Raw genomic sequence first — 19736 nt, forward strand, 5'->3', positions numbered from 1 at the left:
ATCCTCCAATTTCAGCTTCCTGGTCATGGAAAAACATACATAGTGCGTGGAGCTTGCTGGAAGATGGACTGTGGAAGAGAATAGGGGATGGAACACAGGTGAATATTTGGAAGGACAGATGGATTTTGGAATCTGAGACAGGTAGGCCTGCAACACCAAGTCCCGCAAATTGCCACCTCCAAACGGTCAGCCAGTTAATTCGCAATGGAAGATGGAATGGTGAAATATTGCAGAATGTCTTCAACAATGTAGATAGAGAGCGAATAATAAGCATGCCTCTTAGCATGTTCAAGCGACCTGACAGGTTCTTTTGGAAATTTGCTAAATCTGGAATCTATATAGTAAAGTCAGGATATAGAAAGGCTATGCAGGATAACAAAAGAAGCAAAAGAAGACAAAGGCTGGAAGAGGAGACGAGTTGGGAGCTGAGGAAACATTCTGTCTGGAAACAACTTTGAAATTTGCATCTTAAGCACAAAATCAAACATTTCATCTAGAAGTGCTTACAGAAGAGAGTTGCGGTGAACAAAGCCACCTACAAAAGGACGGGGAGAGGGGGTATGATATGTCCTGTCTGTGGAGATGAAATAGAAACTGTCGAGCATATGCTTTTCACTTGCCCAAGAGCTCAATTTGTATGGAAATTGGCATCAGTCAGATGGGAGGGGCTGAGAGAACTACAAGATAATCTATGGAGATGGTGGGAGGCGGTGGCGCAGACAGGAACTAAGGAGTCTGGGACAGAGCACATAAGTCTAACAGCAAACATCATGTGGAACATTTGGAAAGCAAGAAACAAGGTGGCCTTTGAGCAAAAAAGGAAGGAGGCAAAGGAGATATGTTTGAAAGCACAACAAGAATGGCAGGAGTATGAGGAAGTGAGGCAACAGGAGGAGGGGTACAAAAAGACGGCAGGAGATACGGGCAAGCCTAAACCAGGGAAGGAACCAGTGCTAGATGGAGTTATTAGAATTAGTACAGATGCAGCCCTTAATGCGAGAACGATAAGAACAGGGAAGGGAATAGTGGCTAGGCATTGGACAGGCGAGATTATTAGAGCAAGGGGAGTAGTAGAGCAGAAGAAGGGGGATGCTCTAATGGAAGAAACTTTAATCGTTAGATTAGCTCTCCAAATGGCTCCTGAAGAAGGTTGGGGGAAGATAGCCATCTTCTCAGACTGTAAAACGGCTACTGACTACATTAATGGCAACAATGTTCAAGATGGAATCCTAGCAACCATCCTGGAAGACATTGCAGATATGGTTCAAGTTTTTGACTACTGCACGATTTCTTGGATGCCTAGATCTCTTAATACAGCAAGTCATAGGCTAGCATGTTTTGCTTCTCAGCTAGTTAATGATGTTAATTGGGTAAATCAGTGCCCAAACTGGTTAAAGGAGGCTAATAGATTAGATGACAGGGCTTATGCTCATTTTGTAAGTAATCCTTGTAGGATCAAGTGTTAACATCTATAAAGTTGTTATCGTTTGTGGAAAAAAAAAGTAGTATTAACAAGTTATAATCAATTAACACTAAGATGGTGGTTCAATTGAAAGATACGATTGCTTATGTATAGATTATCAGAATTTTTCAGTGATTCACAAAGAAATTTTCAATATGTTGAAAATGGTGGGGTATTGTTAGAATATTTTCAAGTACTGAAAGTCCGAAGAATTCTAGAAGTAGCTTTCTGCATTTTATTCGCAATCAAATGAAATTTTTTATTCACTCATTTGGCTGATTGTGCATCACTAGTAGACTTATTTCTTTGATACTGTTAAGAATCTCCATTCAATAAAGCTGCTAGGAATTCTTTTTTTCTCTTTTTTTTTGTTTTTTTTGAACAAGTGTCATTGGGGTTTAATTCTCATTGTCTCCCTTCCTTCTCACCCCTTCCTTTCTAAAAGGCATTTCCAAAGAATTTAGTTGTTGCACAAAAGAGAACTAATGAAAAATCTTGGTGATCTTCCATTTTGGAGTTGTGACACTAATAGTCAAAGAATGAAGGAGGAGGAGATTGAAATCAAGTCCAAGGAAAACATTAAAGTAGCATCTCCAACCCCACATCATCTTAGAAGCTTCAAACTTTTCCCTACTGTGGATCAACTTCTTCCCCATATTTATGTTCACCATTAGTTTGTTTCTTGAAGAACCATAAAAAATCTGACATTTAGAGAGAAGGCTACCGTTGAAACAATCCTTATCAAGAACTTTAGTCCACTTCTTCCCTCTAGGTGGTAAAGTCAAAGACATTCTTCACGTTTATTGTAATGATGAAGGCCTCTATTACGTCAAAGTCCGAGTGAAGACTAAACTCTTTGATTTCCTTAGACACCTACAACAAAAATTGATACATCGTCTGGTTCCATTTCATCCATGTTCTGAAGAATTGGAACCAAACTTAAGTAGTAATGGTACGGGTAAACATTTTGACTCTGGTGGCAGTGGCGGAGCCAGAAAAAATTCTTAGTGGGGGCAAAAGTAACACTAAAATTTTTTACCTACTCTTTCTCTAGTTTTTTAAGCAAAAAAAAAAAAAAAAATTTCACCAACAAGTACAAATGATGCATATATTCCATGAAAAACATAAAAAGATAAATTTAAAATTATTAATGTAATAATAATTTTATTTCAAAAACAAACTAAACTACAATTGTTTAATGCGAGTTTTTATATTTTGATAACTAACTTGGTTGTGGAAGTAAGAATGGCTCTCGGTTGTGGAGGGAAAATGGGGGACCAGTGGAGGGAAGGGAGATTGGGAAGTGGGGACAAAGGAAGTGAATAATATGATTAGATGAATTGATCAAGAGAAAGAGTAGCTAGCTGCTTGGTTGGGGAAGGTAGTAGCTCTTGGTTGTGGGGGGAAAATGGGGGTCCAGAGGAGGGAAGGGAAATTGGGGAGTGGGGCCCAAAGAAAGTGAATGACATAATTGGTACTTGCTAGTTGAAATGAAAACATTTTTTTGTAACTTATTTCAAATGGAATTTGTGCCCCACATATCTTTTTAGAATTTTTGTTTATGAACTAAATTAAAAAATTACGTAATTCTTTCACATCTTTTAAAAAAAAACTATGGACGCATACTTAAAATTATATCAAAATTGTAGAAGTATTATAGGAATTTAAGAAGGACAAACCCCTGTCTGGTGGAACCGCAATTGGATACGGTCATGTATGGCCGGTCACTAGTGAAATTTGTCACTGCATGGGCGGCTACAGCTCGTGGATCATCAGAAGAAATTAGCCCAAGGTTTTTTTCATCCTCGAGTTTTCATCTGAATCCGGGATTTACTTTACAACACTTCAATTTTGCCGCCTCCTCAATCCAAGCAATCTAAATCTGTAACAAGGAGATTTGTGTTTCATGCATCTGCCTTGGCTGCTCTAGAAGCAGGGGCGGATTTAAGGGGGGCACTGGGGGCACGGGCCCATCGCCCCCCTTAAATTCCTATAATACTCTACAATTTTGATATAATTTTAAGTTTGTCCTCAGAGTTTTTTTTTAAAAGATGTGAAAGAATTACATAATTTTTAAATTAATTCATAAACTAAAATTCTAAAAAAATACGTGAGACACAAATTCCATTTGAAATAAGTTACAAAAAAATGTTTTCATTTCAACTAGCAAGTACCAATTATATCATTTATTTTTTTTGGACCCCACTCCCCAGTTTCCCTTCCCTCCTCTAGTCCCCCATTTTCCCCCCACAACCAAGAGCCACTACCTTCCACAACCAAGCAGCTAGCTAATCTTTCTTTTGATCAATTCATCCAATCATATTATTCACTTCCTTTGTCCCTACTTCCCAATTTCCCTTCCCTCCACTGATCCCCCATTTTCCCTCCACAACCAGAGCCTTTCTTACTTCCACAACCAAGTTAGTTATCAAAATATAAAAACTCGCAGTGAGCAGTTATAAATAGTTTAGTCTGTTTTTGAAATAAAATTATTATTACATTAATAATTTTAAATTTATCTTTTTATGTTTTTCATGGAATAAATGCATCATTTGTACTTGTTGGTGAATTTTTTTTTTTTTTTTTTGCTTAAAAAACTAGAAAAAGAGTAGGTAAAAATTTTAGTGTTGCTTTTGCCCCTACTAAGAATTTTTCTGGCTCCGCCACTGTCTAGAAGATATATCTATCAATGCTGCATCAAATGTTACAAATGCCAGTCGTGCTACAATTGCAGGAGGACTTATCTGGCGATGCGTAATTGCCACATTTCAAGCAAAGATTTGGAATACAAAACAGTCTATTTTAACTTTTGCGGTGAATTTGAAGCCAAAATATCCCCACCTTTGCCATGTTATTCCATTGGCAACATCTTACGGGGAACATATGCTCAATGCATGCCAAATTCAGATCTTGATTTGCCCTTGATGGTTAGGTGTATCATAAAATGGACAACGTTTTTCTTGAAGAGTTAAAGTGAAAACGGGTCTCTGACCAATCTAATGAAGCATTTGAAAGAATTGGAACAACTACTTAGTGGCAATCTTGATGTTGAATGCTTGGCTGTGTTGAGTCTTCGCAATAATGGAATCAATAAAGCAGATTTTTGATGGGGGAAGCCCATTTGAGCATCTATCGGAAGTGCTGGTAAAGACGAAATTGGACTAACAACTATGCTCATCCTCATGGATACAAGATCTGGTGATGGAATTGAAGCATAGGTGTCCTTAAAAGAAGAAGAAATGGCTATGCTTCAGAAGATTCCTGAGCTACTTAGTTTTGCTGCTTTAGATCCCAGCCCATTTGGAACTCTTTTCCTTGTCTGCTTTATGATCAGCAACACTTATTTTGAACATTTAACAAAGTAATATGGGGAGCTAACATGCATTTAAAGAAACGTTTTTGATTATTCATTGCTACATTTACTTTTTTTTTCCCCTGTTCAGCGAAAACACCACAGATGACTATCGATGTATTAGTAAAATAATGATTTTCCAAATAAGGTTATCAACTTGGTCCATTCTCTTTTTGATATTAACTTTCAATTTCATGATGGATGGATGATGGATCAGAGGGGAGAGGGGAAGATTGTTGGAAGATCATTAGCTTGATAGGTTAAGGAACAAAAAGAATTATAGTTCTTCATTTCCCTCATCAATTAGATCTTCATCTGTTTTGAAGTATGGACTGCATTTCCTTTTCTTCCTTTTCCAATCAAATTTCATGCTTACAAGGGATTAGAAAAAGCGTGAGAGAGTGCAGAATAAGAAGGTGCTATTATTCATAATCCTCCTGTTTGATGGAAGAAAATACTGTACAACATTAATCTGTTTTCTACGTTACAAAAATTGTGCCTTGCTATCAACTACTACTATTCTCTAATTTTGCATACCAGTGCTCCTAAGTCATGTTTTAACTCAAGCAAGAGGTCACATCAATGAACTTGTCTTCTCTGCAAGGGATTGTCAAACCCCCCATTGGATGATCAAAGCCAAATTCTTCCTCAGCTTGACTCAACAATTCTTGGAATGCAGGCTGATTCAGGTAAGAAATGGGAACCACAAATCGTTTCTTTTCACTTTCTCCAACATACACCGCAATGTAGCCCTTCAAAACATCCTTTGAAGACCGTCTTAGGATTTGCTTAGCTTGAATAATACGAGGCAGGCGGATGGCCATTACTCTGCTGAATGGTTTGTTGTATAGGTTGAACGAAAAAAAGGTAGGAAGACTTACGGGACAAAGTAGAAAAAGCTTAAATCAGTATTTGTGATAGCTTATGTTGATCAGACAAGTTAGAAGGGTATATATAGAAGAATCACGAATATGTTATCTTAATGCTATATATGTGGTAATGACCAATGAGGCATTTTGATGGATATTATTGACAATAGCTGATGAGGTATCACATGGTTATGTCTTCAACTCATGACCAAGAATTTAGAACCATGTGCTGATTGAAATCTATCAGGGCCTACCACTTCCTTCAACAAGAAACAGTGAGGACTACAGAAATTAAGAAATCAAGACTGGGGAGAAGCGTTCAATGATTGCATACCAGATATTGTAGCTACAAAGCTTTTTCAGCTGTTAAATCCCGCTTTTCATCTCCAAATAATTTACAAGTTTGGCAAACAATGAAGGGTGAAAATCACTGCCTAATGGAATGCGAGCTTATTCAGTATTCCTCATACAGTTGATTTATGTAAGTTTTACTATTGTTGCATATCGAGCAACCAATCTACTGGCCTACTGAATACTTGAACCTCCAAGATCTTCTTTTTTTTTTTTTTTTGAGTAAGTCCAAGATTATTTTAATCACAAGTTGAACTTAAATCTAAGCCATGTAGCTAATGCCTTTCAGCTTTAGGATTTCTTTCAGACATAGCTCTGAGTAAATGAGAATGTGGTATCACACATGAACTATGGAAAATGCTCCAGTAATAAACATCCCCTTAATTTGACGAGGCAGTATAGTCTCCTATTCTCGCTCCAACTTTCCATTTTTCATTTTCTGCTAACAAATTTGATATTCTAAAAGTCATAATTTAATGATCAATAATTGGAGAAAGTCATATAACTACAAACTTTTGATAAAAATTTATTCAGTGCGTGGAATTGTTAGAGCACCCATAGAGTGGCTGAATCCAAACTCTTCTTCAGCCCGGTGTAGTAAACAGTAAACAGTGAAATGAAGGATGGTTAAGGTAGTATAATGGTATCACATATCTCTTCCTATTGGCTTTCCCCACATAAACAGCAAAGGCGCCTTTTGGTACATCTGTACATCCTGGATTTGAAAGAACTCGATTCATAATCTGCTTAGAATGAAAAATTCGTGGTATTTGAATACCCATTATTCTTGGTTAAAGCTCACTGCGACTGAAACTTGCACTTCATAGACAAAGTTTTTGTTTTGCTGGATTGGCTTGAATGGGAGCAGATATGAACAGTACGGGGATTAGCGGAGAAGATGGTGAAGGATCTTTTGATATGTGAGGGCAGTAAAAGACATTTGACATAGTGGTCCATATATGAAAATGATATGTTTTAGTATGATGTGGCTGTTCCTCCCTGAGAAAACCATCAGACCTAGGTCATGGACCATGGTAATGAATCTGTGACAACATACCAAAGTGGCCCCCTTAGGTGTATTTATCAGATTTGGATTGATAACCTATATGTCATGAGCTGTTTGCCTCAACTTCTCCAGTGTTCATTTTATGTTGTTAGATTGCAGTCACCAAGTGGCCACTAAGATCACAAACCTTGGAGTTGGTTACAACTGCTGAAAGGCAAAGGAGGTTCGACACATGAAGATGTTCTTGTGATGTAAACTAGCAAGTTTTCTGGGCATCAAATGGTTCTACAGAGACAAGCAATGAATGTTATGTTGGTTGGTGGTTCTAAACTCTCTCTCCATGACAAGTTGGGTATTGTAGTTCTATTGATGTATACAAGTGGGATAACGAGCATCACATATTTCGGCAGGGACATGCAAGGCATATAGTGTTGTTTGATGGTTATAGATATTAAGCCAAATTGCTTAACTAGAAGTCAAGTAATAGTGCTTTCTTAACATCATCTTGTATGCACCATGTTCAGCAAATACAAGTTAGGCATATCATGTTTGTTGATGGTTCTATTACATCTTAAGCCAGTTGCTTACACAAGTTGGGTATCAGTGTATTCTTGACATAAACTAGTAATACAATGAGCATCACACAGCTCTGCAGAGACAGGCTATGCAAATCATGTCGGTTGATGGTTCTACATATTAAGCCAAATTGCTTATATAACAATTAAAAAATTGGGTATTGGTGTACTCTACTCGTCAATATATCAGTCTGGATTATGATTAGAACATGAATGCAAATTTGCAAGTGACCAAGCATGTCTTTTCCAAGAATGAACTAAAAAGCCTCACTATGTCCATACCAGATCAAGATTGATAATGGCTCCTTTCTGTTAAATGCAACTTAAGGCTAAGAATCAGAATCAGGAATTAGAAAAAAAAAAAAAAAAAAGGAACTCAGGTTTGAGGAACTACATTAAACACAAAAGGACTTTGAAAATCATATAAAATCACGTGCAGAAAAGGTAAAATGAGGCAGTGCCAGTCATATGTCCCGCCAAAGTAACTGAATAACATCTATAAAACATTTCAAGAGAACAAAACAGAAAGGAAGGAAAAGTCAGATGAATTTCAAGAACTGAAAGAGCAAGTATGAACAAGAAGGAAGTGTGGAACAGTGGATCACTGACATTCCTGCCTTCCATAATGTGGCGGCAGGTCAAGCCACAGCATTCCGTACAAAATGTTGAAGTTAATTCATTCAGGGATTTGTCCACCAACTTTTTACGAGCTGTTCTTCTATTATACAATCTGAAATTACATCACCATGACTGTGGTAAAAAAGAAAACAAAGTTGAAAGTTTCCCGTAGTCCTCTCAACCAGATATTCGTGCCTGTGTAGCAACCATGAAGCTGCAGTTTCAGCAAGAGATTTATGTCATATGCTGCGGTTAATTCTGAGTGAGCATGAAGCCAACAATAATTTATTGATAGGCATAATCTTTGCTAGGTGAATGCCATCAAACAATTTGTCATTCATCAAGAGGTTCAGTAAATTATATTCTGTTTCTTCCCACCGTAGGCCAAGGTTCACTTTGCCAATGAAGGATATCAGAATTCTTGACTGCTTTCACGCTTAAGAGTCCCGACACCATGCCTTCCCAATTACTTGTGTAGAATGAAAGGGTTTTAGAAATCTTCAGCACTTAAAGCACTTACCAGAAATTTTTTTTTTTTTTTTGGGAATTCTTGTAACGACAAATAATTGAAAAGAATAAGCATCAAATAATCATAAAGTTCTGCCTTTATGAAAGAAAAGCAACTGTACAAAAGCAATCTACATGCTCTAAATTACAAAATTGTGCTCTGATATCTTAATTAACTAGTAGTATTGTCTAATAATGTGCACCAGCTCGGCAAACTCATATTTCTACCCAAGCGAGAAGGGAGATCAATGAACATGTCTTCTCTGCAGGGGATTGCCAATCTTCAGGGGATTGTCAAACCCCCCCATCGGATGATCAAAACCAAATTCTCCCTCAGCTTGGCTTGGCAAATCTTGGAACGCAGGCTCATTCAAGTAAGCAATGGGTATCACGAATCGCTTCCTTTCACTTTCTTCAACATATTGCTAAGTAGCCTTTTGGAACATCTACAGAACCTGAAATAGCAGCATTGGATGTTGATTTAGAGCGCCTAAGAACTTGCTTAGCTTGAATAATATGAGGCAGACGGATAGCCATTGTTCTACAGGATGCTTTCTTGTAATTAAATCAAACAAAGATAGAAAGATTTCTTTAATGCTTGTGAAGATGTGTGTTAACTTAATCAAACAAGTGTATATATAGAACAGACGACCAGTACTATTATGTGGTAAAGAGGCTTTTCCTTGGACATCAAAGACAGAAGCTAATGAACCATCACCATTATCACATGGTTTTGCCTCTCAACTAATGATCAAGAATTTAGAACCACGTATCCTTTTGAAGTGTACCATGGCCTACAACTTTCTTGAACATGGAGCAAGGGGGACCCCCTTTTGGACTTAATCTATCAAAGCTCAGGCAATGATTGCACACCAGAATTTATTAGCTAACGAACTTTTTTGCCTGCTAAATCCTACTTTCATCTCAAGGTAATTTACAAATTTGGCAAACTTTGAAGGATGAAAATAAGTACCTAATGGAATTTTGGCTAATTCATTATTTCTCCTACAGTTAAATTTTTAAGTTTGGTGTCATTGAATAGGATGCAACGAATCTCCCTACTGAAAACTTCCCGTTTGCAAAATCATTTTGTACAAAAAGAGAAGAAGTAATTAACCCAAGGCATATAATGAGGATCACATATTTCAGCAGCAACAAGCAAGGCATATAAAGTCAGTTGATTGTTCTAGATATTAAGCCAAATTCCTTAGCTAGAAGTAATTAATTGTACATTCTTAGCATTATCTTGTATGCTCGAAGTTCAGCAAATACAAGCAAGGCATATGATGTTTGTCGATGGTTCCACATACTAAACCAATTGTTTACACAAGTTGGGCATCCATGTATAATTGCCATAAACCAGTAACACAATGAACATCCCTTAGTTCTGCAGAGACAAGTAATGCATATCATGTTGGTTGATGGTTATTCATATTATGCCAAACTGCTTATATAACAGTTAACGGGTATCAATGTACTTTACTCTTTATTCGCTAATATATCGGTTGGATAAAGTATGCAACCATTCAATCCAAGCTTGTCTATTCACAAAATAAACTAAAAGCCTTACTATATCAACATTTCCCATCCAAGTTACTGAAGTACATGTATATACTAAACCAATTGTTTACACAAGTTGGGCATCCATGTATAATTGCCATAAACCAGTAACACAATGAACATCCCTTAGTTCTGCAGAGACAAGTAATGCATATCATGTTGGTTGATGGTTATTCATATTATGCCAAACTGCTTATATAACAGTTAACGGGTATCAATGTACTCTACTCTTTATTCGCTAATATATCGATTGGATAAAGTATGCAACCATTCAATCCAAGCTTGTCTATTCACAAAATAAACTAAAAGCCTTACTATATCAACATTTCCCATCCAAGTTACTGAAGTACATGTATATCAACATTTAAAGAGAACACAAATTAGAAAAAAATAAACAAAAAAATAGTCGGACAGTTTTCAAGAACTGAAAGAGTAAGGATGAGCCAAAAAGGAAGTGTGAAACTGTGGATTTCTGACGTTCCTTCCCTCCATGAGGTGACAGCAAGCCCGGCCACTTCATATCTTCAGAAAGTTTCAAAATGTTAAAGTTGATTTTCTTTCAATTCCAGGTTGATGTATGTAGCTACACCGAGCAGATTTTGCTTCAAAGATGTTACAATTGGTACTTTTCTAGAGTGCTTTTGTAAAACAGCCATTACATGGGAGTCCCTGTTATTTGACAATGCTGTCTCACTGTAATGAATTTAAACGCTGTAATGTCCTGTCTATCTGTTTGATGTATGTAATGATTTAGCAAGGTATATCGATTGCATTCTGTGCGACAACATTAAACTTAAATTAACTGTAGGACAAATAGTGAACAAGCCCACATTAGGTACTAACTTTCGTCCTTCAGTGTTTGCTAAATTTGTAAATCCATTTGAGATTACATTAAAATTTAGCTGGTAAAAAGGTTTTCTGGTCTAATAATTTCAGGTGTGAAATCATTGAATCTCTTAGTCTTGATACCTTAAGTTCAAAGTGATATGTCGATTGCATTCTGTGCGACAACATTAAACTTAAATTAACTGTAGGACAAATAGTGAACAAGCCCACATTAGGTCCTAACTTTCGTCCTTCAGTGTTTGCCAAATTTGTAAATCCATTTGAGATTACATTAAAATTTAGCTGGTAAAAAGTTTTCTGGTCTAATAATTTCAGGTGTGAAATCATTGAATCTCTTAGTCTTGATACCTTAAGTTCAAAATGGTATGTCGACAACATTAAACTTAAATTAACTGTAGGACAAATAGTGAACAAGCCCACATTAGGTACTAACTTTCGTCCTTCAGTGTTTGCCAAATTTGTAAATCCATTTGAGATTACATTAAAATTTAGCTGGTAAAAAGGTTCTCTGGTCTAATAATTTCAGGTGTGAAATCATTGATCTCTTAGTCTTGATACCTTAAGTTCAAAATGGGTCCTCCTTGCTATATGTTCAACAAAGTTGTACGCCCTGCTACACTTCAAAAGGATAAATGGTTCTATATTCTTGATCATTGGTTGAGAGGCAAAACCATGTGATAATGATAATGGCTCAATCTCATCACTCCAGTCTTTGATATCCAAAGAAAAGCCTCTTTACCACATAAACAAAATGGTCATTCTCCTATATATATGCTCATATATTAGCTCTTCAGAAACATTTTACAAAAGCTTTCCTTTTCCTTTAAATCCTTATATTTTTCTTCATCTGGTTAAATACAGGGAAGCATCCTGTAAAACAATGGCTATCCATCTTCCTCGTATTATTCAAGCTGAGCAAATTCTTAGGTGCTCTGTATTGACATCTACTGCTGCCATTTCAGCTTCTGTAGATGTTCCAAGAGGCTATTTAGCGGTTTATGTTGGAGAAAGTAAAGAGAAGCAATTTATAATTCACGTTGCTTACCTGAATGAGCCTGCATTCCAAGAGTTACTAACATGGTTCGAAATATTGACCGATTCCAATATGAATCGGTTGAGTCGTAACTGGACCAAAGGGACTGTACGATATCGATCCCCAAATCGCGGATATTACCATATCTAAGGCGACTCGCTCTAACTTGGTTGACTTGAATCCGTGATGCTTGGTATCGACTTTTATATCCGAGTCGACTCGGATATTTTTTTCAGATTGTGTCTTTTTTGATATTTTCTAATTTTAGTAATTTTTTCAGATTTTTTGAAAAATCGTATGTGATATAATGTGCGTATCACCTGATATTCAATCGATATACTGCGACAGATGTAAAACAATCGAGACCACGACGTAGCTACGACCCACAACGGCGAACCATGGTTACTAAGCCAAGATGAGGAAGAATTTGGTTGTGATCATCCAATGGGTGGTTTGACAATCCCCTGCAGAGAAGACATGTTCATCAACCTCACTTCTCGCTTGGGCAGAAGTTTGAGTTAGCTGAGCTGGCAAGCATTAATAGACAATACTTGTAATTAGTTGGTATAAGAAAGCACAAATTTTGTAATGTAGAGCAAGCAGATTGATTTTGTACAGTTGCCTTTAAATGAGAGCAGTGAAACTATTTAATCAAAAGCACCATTTCAACAGAATCTTACTTTCTAAACATGGGGCTTCTGCCCCCACTGTACGAGTCTTTCTTTGATATACTGCAAAAATTCTATCCAATTTCCATGAGTATAGCAAAATTCTAACTTTAGTCTACTGCTTCCCTGTAGCTGGTAAGGTCAAAGCCAATCTGCATGTTGATTGTAACGATGATGGTGTCTATTACGTCGAAGCTTGAGTAAAGACTAAACTCTGATTTCATAGGACACCCCAAACACAAATTGACACATGGATTGCTTCCATTTCATCCAAGTTCTGTAGAATTAATAACCCGTAATTATGTAGCAATGGTACAAGTAAACAATTTTTACTGTGGTGGCATTGCAATTGGCATGTATTCTTCCCACAGGGTCATGGATGGATGGCCAGTTAGTAGTAACATTTGAGAATGCATGGGGAGCAACAACTCGTGGATCATCTGAAGAAACATACGCAAGTTTTATCGCATCCTCAATTTTTCATCCATGTTCTGGATTGCCTAAAGATGCTTCACTTTTGATGCCTCCTCAAATCTGAGCAGTCCAAATCTGTAACAAGGAGATCTGTGTTTCATGCATTTGATGCCTTAGCTGCTCTAAAAAATAAAGCTATGACTGCTGCAATCTGCATCCAATGTCACCAATGCTACTAATGTTAGAGCTGTAATGGGACTTATATGGCATTGCATAATAGCCACATCTCAAGCTAAGATTCGGATCTTGAGTTGCTCTCGATGGTTAGGCTTGTCATGAGTGGGATTGATAAATTGAAGAACGGTTTGCTTGAAGATGTGAAGACTGAAGACGAGTCCCCGGACAATGTAATAAAGCATTTGAAAGAATTCGAAGAAGTGCTTATTACTAGTAATAACAAGCACGTGAATATTTTTCCAAAATATAAAACCTTTTAATGTATTAAATTTTTGTGCAAAACTTTGATTATTGGCATAGTATAAACAAAAAAAAAAACTATATAATGAACAAAATTAATCGATTGGTAATTGTACGAAATATTTATTGTGTATAAAGTAATTAAAAATTTATTGTGCATTCTATAGTTATAAAAACTCTGAAGATGGAAGATTATCATATTTAAACTAAGTTGGCATAATATTGATTGTGAAACCACATAGTAAACAAAATTAAGCACTTCCTAGTTATAGAAAACGTTTATTATGTACAAAATAATTAAAAGTTTATTGAACTCTGAAGATGGAAGATTATCATATCTAAATTAAGTTGTTGTATATTTTACTTCGACTGTAACAGTAGGAAGAGAAAGATTTCTATGTTATATCAAACCAGTGTCATAAACATTATGATATGGATACAATAAATTTTTATCAATTTCAATATTTGTAAACCTTTTATGCTATATTCTTTTATAATTTTTTATATTTTTCTGAAGTTTTCTTAGTCAATATGACATAATAGTGAATTTCATCATCAATTTAACCTTTTATTTTCTCAATAACTATTTATAGACTTTGGTTTTCTTATTAATCGTGATTTTCTTCTAAACCAATATGTATATAAAATATAGTTATCTTTAATTATCATGCATAAGAATATAATAATTGGAGATAAATTTAATATATACAATAATTGCCGATGAAGAAAATAATTGGTGAATATAGTTGTAAATGGGCAATTTTTAATTTTAATTACTAACATTTTTTAGATGTAACTTATGGAAACTTTTCATTTTTGTCATTATTGTCATGATTGAAATGCAATAACTCTAATTAAAAAACATGAGGGTAATTTAGGTATAATAAAAACTAAGTTCAAAATATGTGTGTATGTATGTGTGCATGCATGTACATATATGTACACACACACACACACACACACATATATATATATATGTATATGCATACATACATCACACACACACACATATATATGTATGTATGTCAGTATATATGTATGCATGCATGCACACACACACACATATATATGTACACATGCATGCACATATATACACACACGTACATATATATATCTATTTATGTATGCATGCATGCATGCACATATATATACATACATACACATATATATACACACACATACATATATATACACATATATATGTATACATATGTGTGTATGTAAAGCTTTAATCAAAAGTTAGATATATGTATGTATGTTTGTATGTATGTCAATATGTATGTATGTATGCATATATATATATACATACACACACACACACACACATATATATATGTATGTATGTATGAATGAATATATATGTGTAATATATATATGCACACACACATACATATATTTAATGAATATATATGTGTAATATATATATGCACACACACATACATATATTTATACACATATATATACACATACATATATATACACATATATATACATATATATGTATGTATATAAAGCTTTAATCAGAAGTTAGATATCTGCTTAGTTGATGAGCAAAGATTATTATCAATTCCTTTTATATGCTCAAAATTTACCTTAAATTGATATTTATTAGTGTGTCTTTAAAAGCAAGCCACCTCTCTTGACTTATTCTTTTACTATTTTAATTATTTTAAAATTTTACTATTACTTCACAATCTATTCTATCTAGTATTTCTTGTTTATTGATAATGAATAATCTAAAACTATTTAGTCCATATATTACTGCTAATATTTCTTGATCAATACTACTAAAACCCTTTTCTCTAAATTTACAACTACCGTATCTCTTAGTTCAATTTCTCCTTGCCCTATTTTGAAGTAATTCATAAATCTTAAATTATAGTTTCCATCTAGATTTCTATATAATATATTATCTTTTGGTACTAACTTTGTTTCTAGTTCTAGATGTTTCCTTACATTCCATTCTTCTCCTACTAATAATTCTGGTTCTATACTGATTGGTTTTATCATTTTGATTCCTTTACTACTGATTGCTTCTATAATACCTTTGGTATTTAATTTATATTGAGTATTACTGCACCCTAAAAATTCCAAATTAACTAATAAATTTGCATCTCCTACATATATATATACACACACACACATAACATACATATATATATGTATATATGTGTATATGTGTGTGTGTGTGTGTCTTCTAAATTCTATTTAGAACATATATATATATATATGTAAATATATATATTTGGAATTTGAATCTGGATATTTAGAAATTTGAATTCGATATTAAGTCTAGGATTGTTAGTTCTTCTAAGAATTTCTAAAATTTGGATTGGAATGAAGTATTCAGGAATATAGTTTTGGTCTGTCCCTGTATACATATACACACACACATACATATATACACACATATACATGTACATATATACATATATATATGTAAGCGTGTGTGTGTATATGTATGTATATGTTCTAAATGGAATTTGTATACACACACACACATATATATATATATGCAAACAAATGTAAATATACATATATACATATATACATGTACATATAGATGTAAATATACATATATACATATATACATATATATATGTGTGTGTGTATGTATGTATATATGTGTAAGGCCCAAAGACAACCTAAGAGGGGGGGTGAATTAGGTTGATTAAAATCTTAATCAAATTTATGCAATTTTTGCTTAATAAAAATTTACCTTCTTTTCTAGTAATAATCAATCAAGTAGATTAGAAGAAGAGAGCAATATTGATTCGAAAAACAAGTATAGATAAGCAATGAGAATTTTATTAAACAAAAAGAATAAGATAGAATATCAAACCGATTGTCTACCAAGCTTTCCTCAAACTTGAAGACCAATCACTAGGTTGAGCAACTTCTCTTTGATGAAAGATGATCAACTAGATGTACAATGGAGGGAGCACTTCCTCCTTGCCCTAAGCCTCACTTAGTCAAGTTAAGAAGTTTTACAATCTCTCAGATAACCCTCAACAAAGCTACACTAATGAAACTTTCAACCACAAGAGAAAAGCTCACAAGAAATTCACACCACTTGGAGAACAAATCTAGCTTTGGAGACTATTTTCTAGCTAAAATATCTCTTGAGATCTTGTAAACAAAGTGTGCAAAAGTCCTCTTCTGAATCAGAATCGTTTGTATTTAAAGGGAGCCAAAAATGGGCTTCATTAATACTTCCAACGGATAGAAGGCAGATGAAGAGTCAGCTAGCCGTTGGAGCTGTCGGACGTCCGACGGCTTAGTCATCGTCCGATCCCATCGTCCGAAAATCAGTCAAGTTGTTGTTCGGACGTCCGATGGGATTTTATCGTCCGAACGTCGTCCAGAGAGTTATCAAATTTTCGTGGAATTTTTAGGACGTCCGATGAGATTGATGTGCGTCCGAAGCATGCGTCCGATCCTTCAGGACGTCCGATGCTTCCTTACGAGCGTCCGATAGAGTCTTGGCAGAGAGTCATCAACACTTTGTGGAATTTTTAGGACGTCCGACACGTTCGATGTGCGTCCGAGAAGTACGTCCGATGCTTCCTCACGAGCGTCCGACAGAATCTTCTTCTTAATGATCTTCATCCTTTCGGACGTCCGACCGATTCCTTAGGACGTCCGACATGAGTGTCCTGTTTTTGCTTCTTCTTTTGGTTGATTTTCATTTCTTGACATATTCGTACCTGATTCTTTGATAGGCAAAAAATACTTATATTTGAAGAGAGTTAGATAAACATTTCAAAGACCTTTGTGATCATCAAAACCAAGAATAACATTCTCCCCCTTTTTGATGATGACAAAACAAAGGTTTGAAATGAGATTTGATGATTGCAATAAAAACTCCCCCTTACTTAGTGAATCATAAAAAATTTTGAAAAACTCCCCCTCACTTGGCTGCCCAACCGAATTAAACAATTATCCAAAATATGACAATTAAGCAGCCAACATCCAACATTTTACCAATTCAATCCATCAGCCAATCCAAATTTAATCAAATCATCAATCATCAATCAATCCAGTCCTCTCCCCCTTTTTGTCATCACAAAAGGGCAATCAATCACATCCATCTCATCCACAAACATCATTCAAAATACTTAAACAGTACCAAAAGAAACATAAACATAATCATAACCAAATGTTGAATTCATCTACATATCCATTGTTGAACACCACAAACACATGAAATAGACAAACAAAATGCAAATGTCCTAAATGGTGAACTATGTGGATCCAGGTGTTCTTCGAGAGAGCTGATATTGGGAGAGGTCCTCCTCTTCAGTTTCTTCATCATCTGCAGCAGCCTCTTCAACTGGTGCCTTGCCTTTATCTGATGTGAAAGGGCCATGAGGAGTCACAGGAGTTGATGAACCAGGGTCTGGAATTGATGAGCTTGGATCAGTGGGGTGTGGTTCTTTGTCATGGAAAACTTCCTCAACCACAGGTGGGGGAAAAAGAAGGTTCTTTTTGTCTAGGAAGGCTGTTTGTTGCTCAGAGGACATGGTGAGCATTAGACCATGTTCTAGAAGAAGAACATGCTGTTTGAGTTCACGAAGGAACTCAATCACTTCATCATTGGAGGAGGAAGCTGCTTTAGTGGCAGACTTCCTGGGATGAATGGGAGTGAGTGAAACAGATGAAGGATCATGTGCAGTCTTAGACCTCTGTTCACTAGATGATGCCCCCTTATAAGCCCACAGATTATCTTTAAAAACAAGATTTTTCCTTTCAAAATATCCTTTGGTAAAGGCATAAGAAGATGCTTCTTTGGGACAAACACCTAGAATTGGAACTTTGTAAAACTCAAAAATCTTTTGAAGAAACTTTCCATAAGATAATTTTCTGCGAGAATCAGTGGCATAGTGAAGTAAAAACTTGCACATGACAAAACCAAAATCAATACGAATTTTTTCTCGAAAACAGTAAAAGAGATACAACTCCATTTTGTTTGCATCAGTTCTATGGCCATCAGTGGGTACAAGCAGGTTTGAAATGATTGAAAAGGCAATTAGATTCACAGGAGCAAGATCATTCAGTTTAGCATCAGCAGGGGAGGAAAAACTTCTTTTAAAATAAGTTAACATTTTAGCCCCATCAAAATGATTATCAGCAGTAGGGTGCTCTTCATAGGAAAAGAAATTTGCAATTTTGTCCTTGCATCCAGGTTCAATAGTAGTTTTTAAAATATCATTCACAATTTCAGAATCAAAGACTAAGTCTACCCCATTAACCCTGGACATAATCTCAGTCTGATCAGTGCCTTTCCTAAGATTAGCAAAGAATTGATACAGCATTTCAGGGTAATAAACATTGGGCATAGAAACGAGATGTGACCATTTATGGAAAGCAAATAGACTCAGAATGGATTCTAAACCTATGTGGCGAAATTCAGAAGAGTTTATAATTCGTTGAGGGATGACACCTTTCTGGGATATCCAGGAGTGTTTGTCTTTTGCCGCATCATCAAAGAATGTAGGGAGTGTGGCTGATTTTGGAGGCGGTTGAGAAGAGGTTCCCTGTCCAGATTCAGGTTGAGAGGTGGGTTGTGGAGTAGGCCGTGACATTTGACCTTTTACGGCTCCTCTCTTGAAGCGTTTGGATGAACGTTTGACCGTAGGAAGATCCTCCTCCTCATCCCTGAGTGGATGCTTGCGTTCGGCAGTAACCTTTCCTCCTCTTAGATTCACCATTGTGCGAAATGTGTGGAATGAAGGATGCAAATGATGCACACAGTAGTAGGGAAGTGAATCGCACAGAAATTTTGGGACTAAAAGGCCTTGAACAAGATTTGACAGAGCGGTTATGAGAAAGTAGGGTTTTGAGGGAAATTTGGAAATTTACGAATTGTTAAGCGATTCGGTGAAATGATCAGGAGAAATGAATCGCAATCAACCAGGAAAAGTTTTGTTTGAGTCAATTTGGGAATGAGAGCTTCAGAATGGTATGAATTTGAGAGTGAGAAATGAGAGAGTTGTCG

The 19736-nt window shown here is 35.7% G+C and overlaps 3 protein-coding genes and 1 pseudogene across 3 annotated transcripts; 2 read left to right on the forward strand and 2 right to left on the reverse strand.

The window, feature by feature from the left end:
* The first annotated feature begins 560 nt into the window (after positions 1-560).
* Positions 561-1466, forward strand: LOC113719407 (uncharacterized). Its single transcript, XM_027244616.1, has one exon. It carries the CDS (start codon positions 561-563, stop codon positions 1464-1466), a length of 906 nt encoding a protein of 301 aa, XP_027100417.1.
* A 3747-nt stretch (positions 1467-5213) lies between these two features.
* LOC113718681 (auxin-induced protein 15A-like) lies at positions 5214-5723 on the reverse strand. The gene has a single exon (XM_027243569.2). It carries the CDS (start codon positions 5636-5638, stop codon positions 5372-5374), a length of 267 nt encoding a protein of 88 aa, XP_027099370.1. The 5' UTR covers positions 5639-5723; the 3' UTR covers positions 5214-5371.
* Positions 5724-8799: 3076 nt separating this feature from the next.
* Positions 8800-9389, reverse strand: LOC113718723 (auxin-responsive protein SAUR22-like; annotated as a pseudogene).
* Positions 9390-12026: 2637 nt separating this feature from the next.
* On the forward strand, positions 12027-12701 carry LOC113717681 (auxin-responsive protein SAUR22-like). The gene is made up of 2 exons (XM_027242462.2): positions 12027-12226; positions 12590-12701. Exons 1-2 carry the CDS (start codon positions 12027-12029, stop codon positions 12699-12701), a joined length of 312 nt encoding a protein of 103 aa, XP_027098263.1.
* Positions 12702-19736: the final 7035 nt, after the last annotated feature.

Source organism: Coffea arabica, chromosome 11e, assembly GCF_036785885.1.
Source record: "Coffea arabica cultivar ET-39 chromosome 11e, Coffea Arabica ET-39 HiFi, whole genome shotgun sequence".
Lineage (NCBI taxonomy): Eukaryota > Viridiplantae > Streptophyta > Magnoliopsida > Gentianales > Rubiaceae > Coffea > Coffea arabica.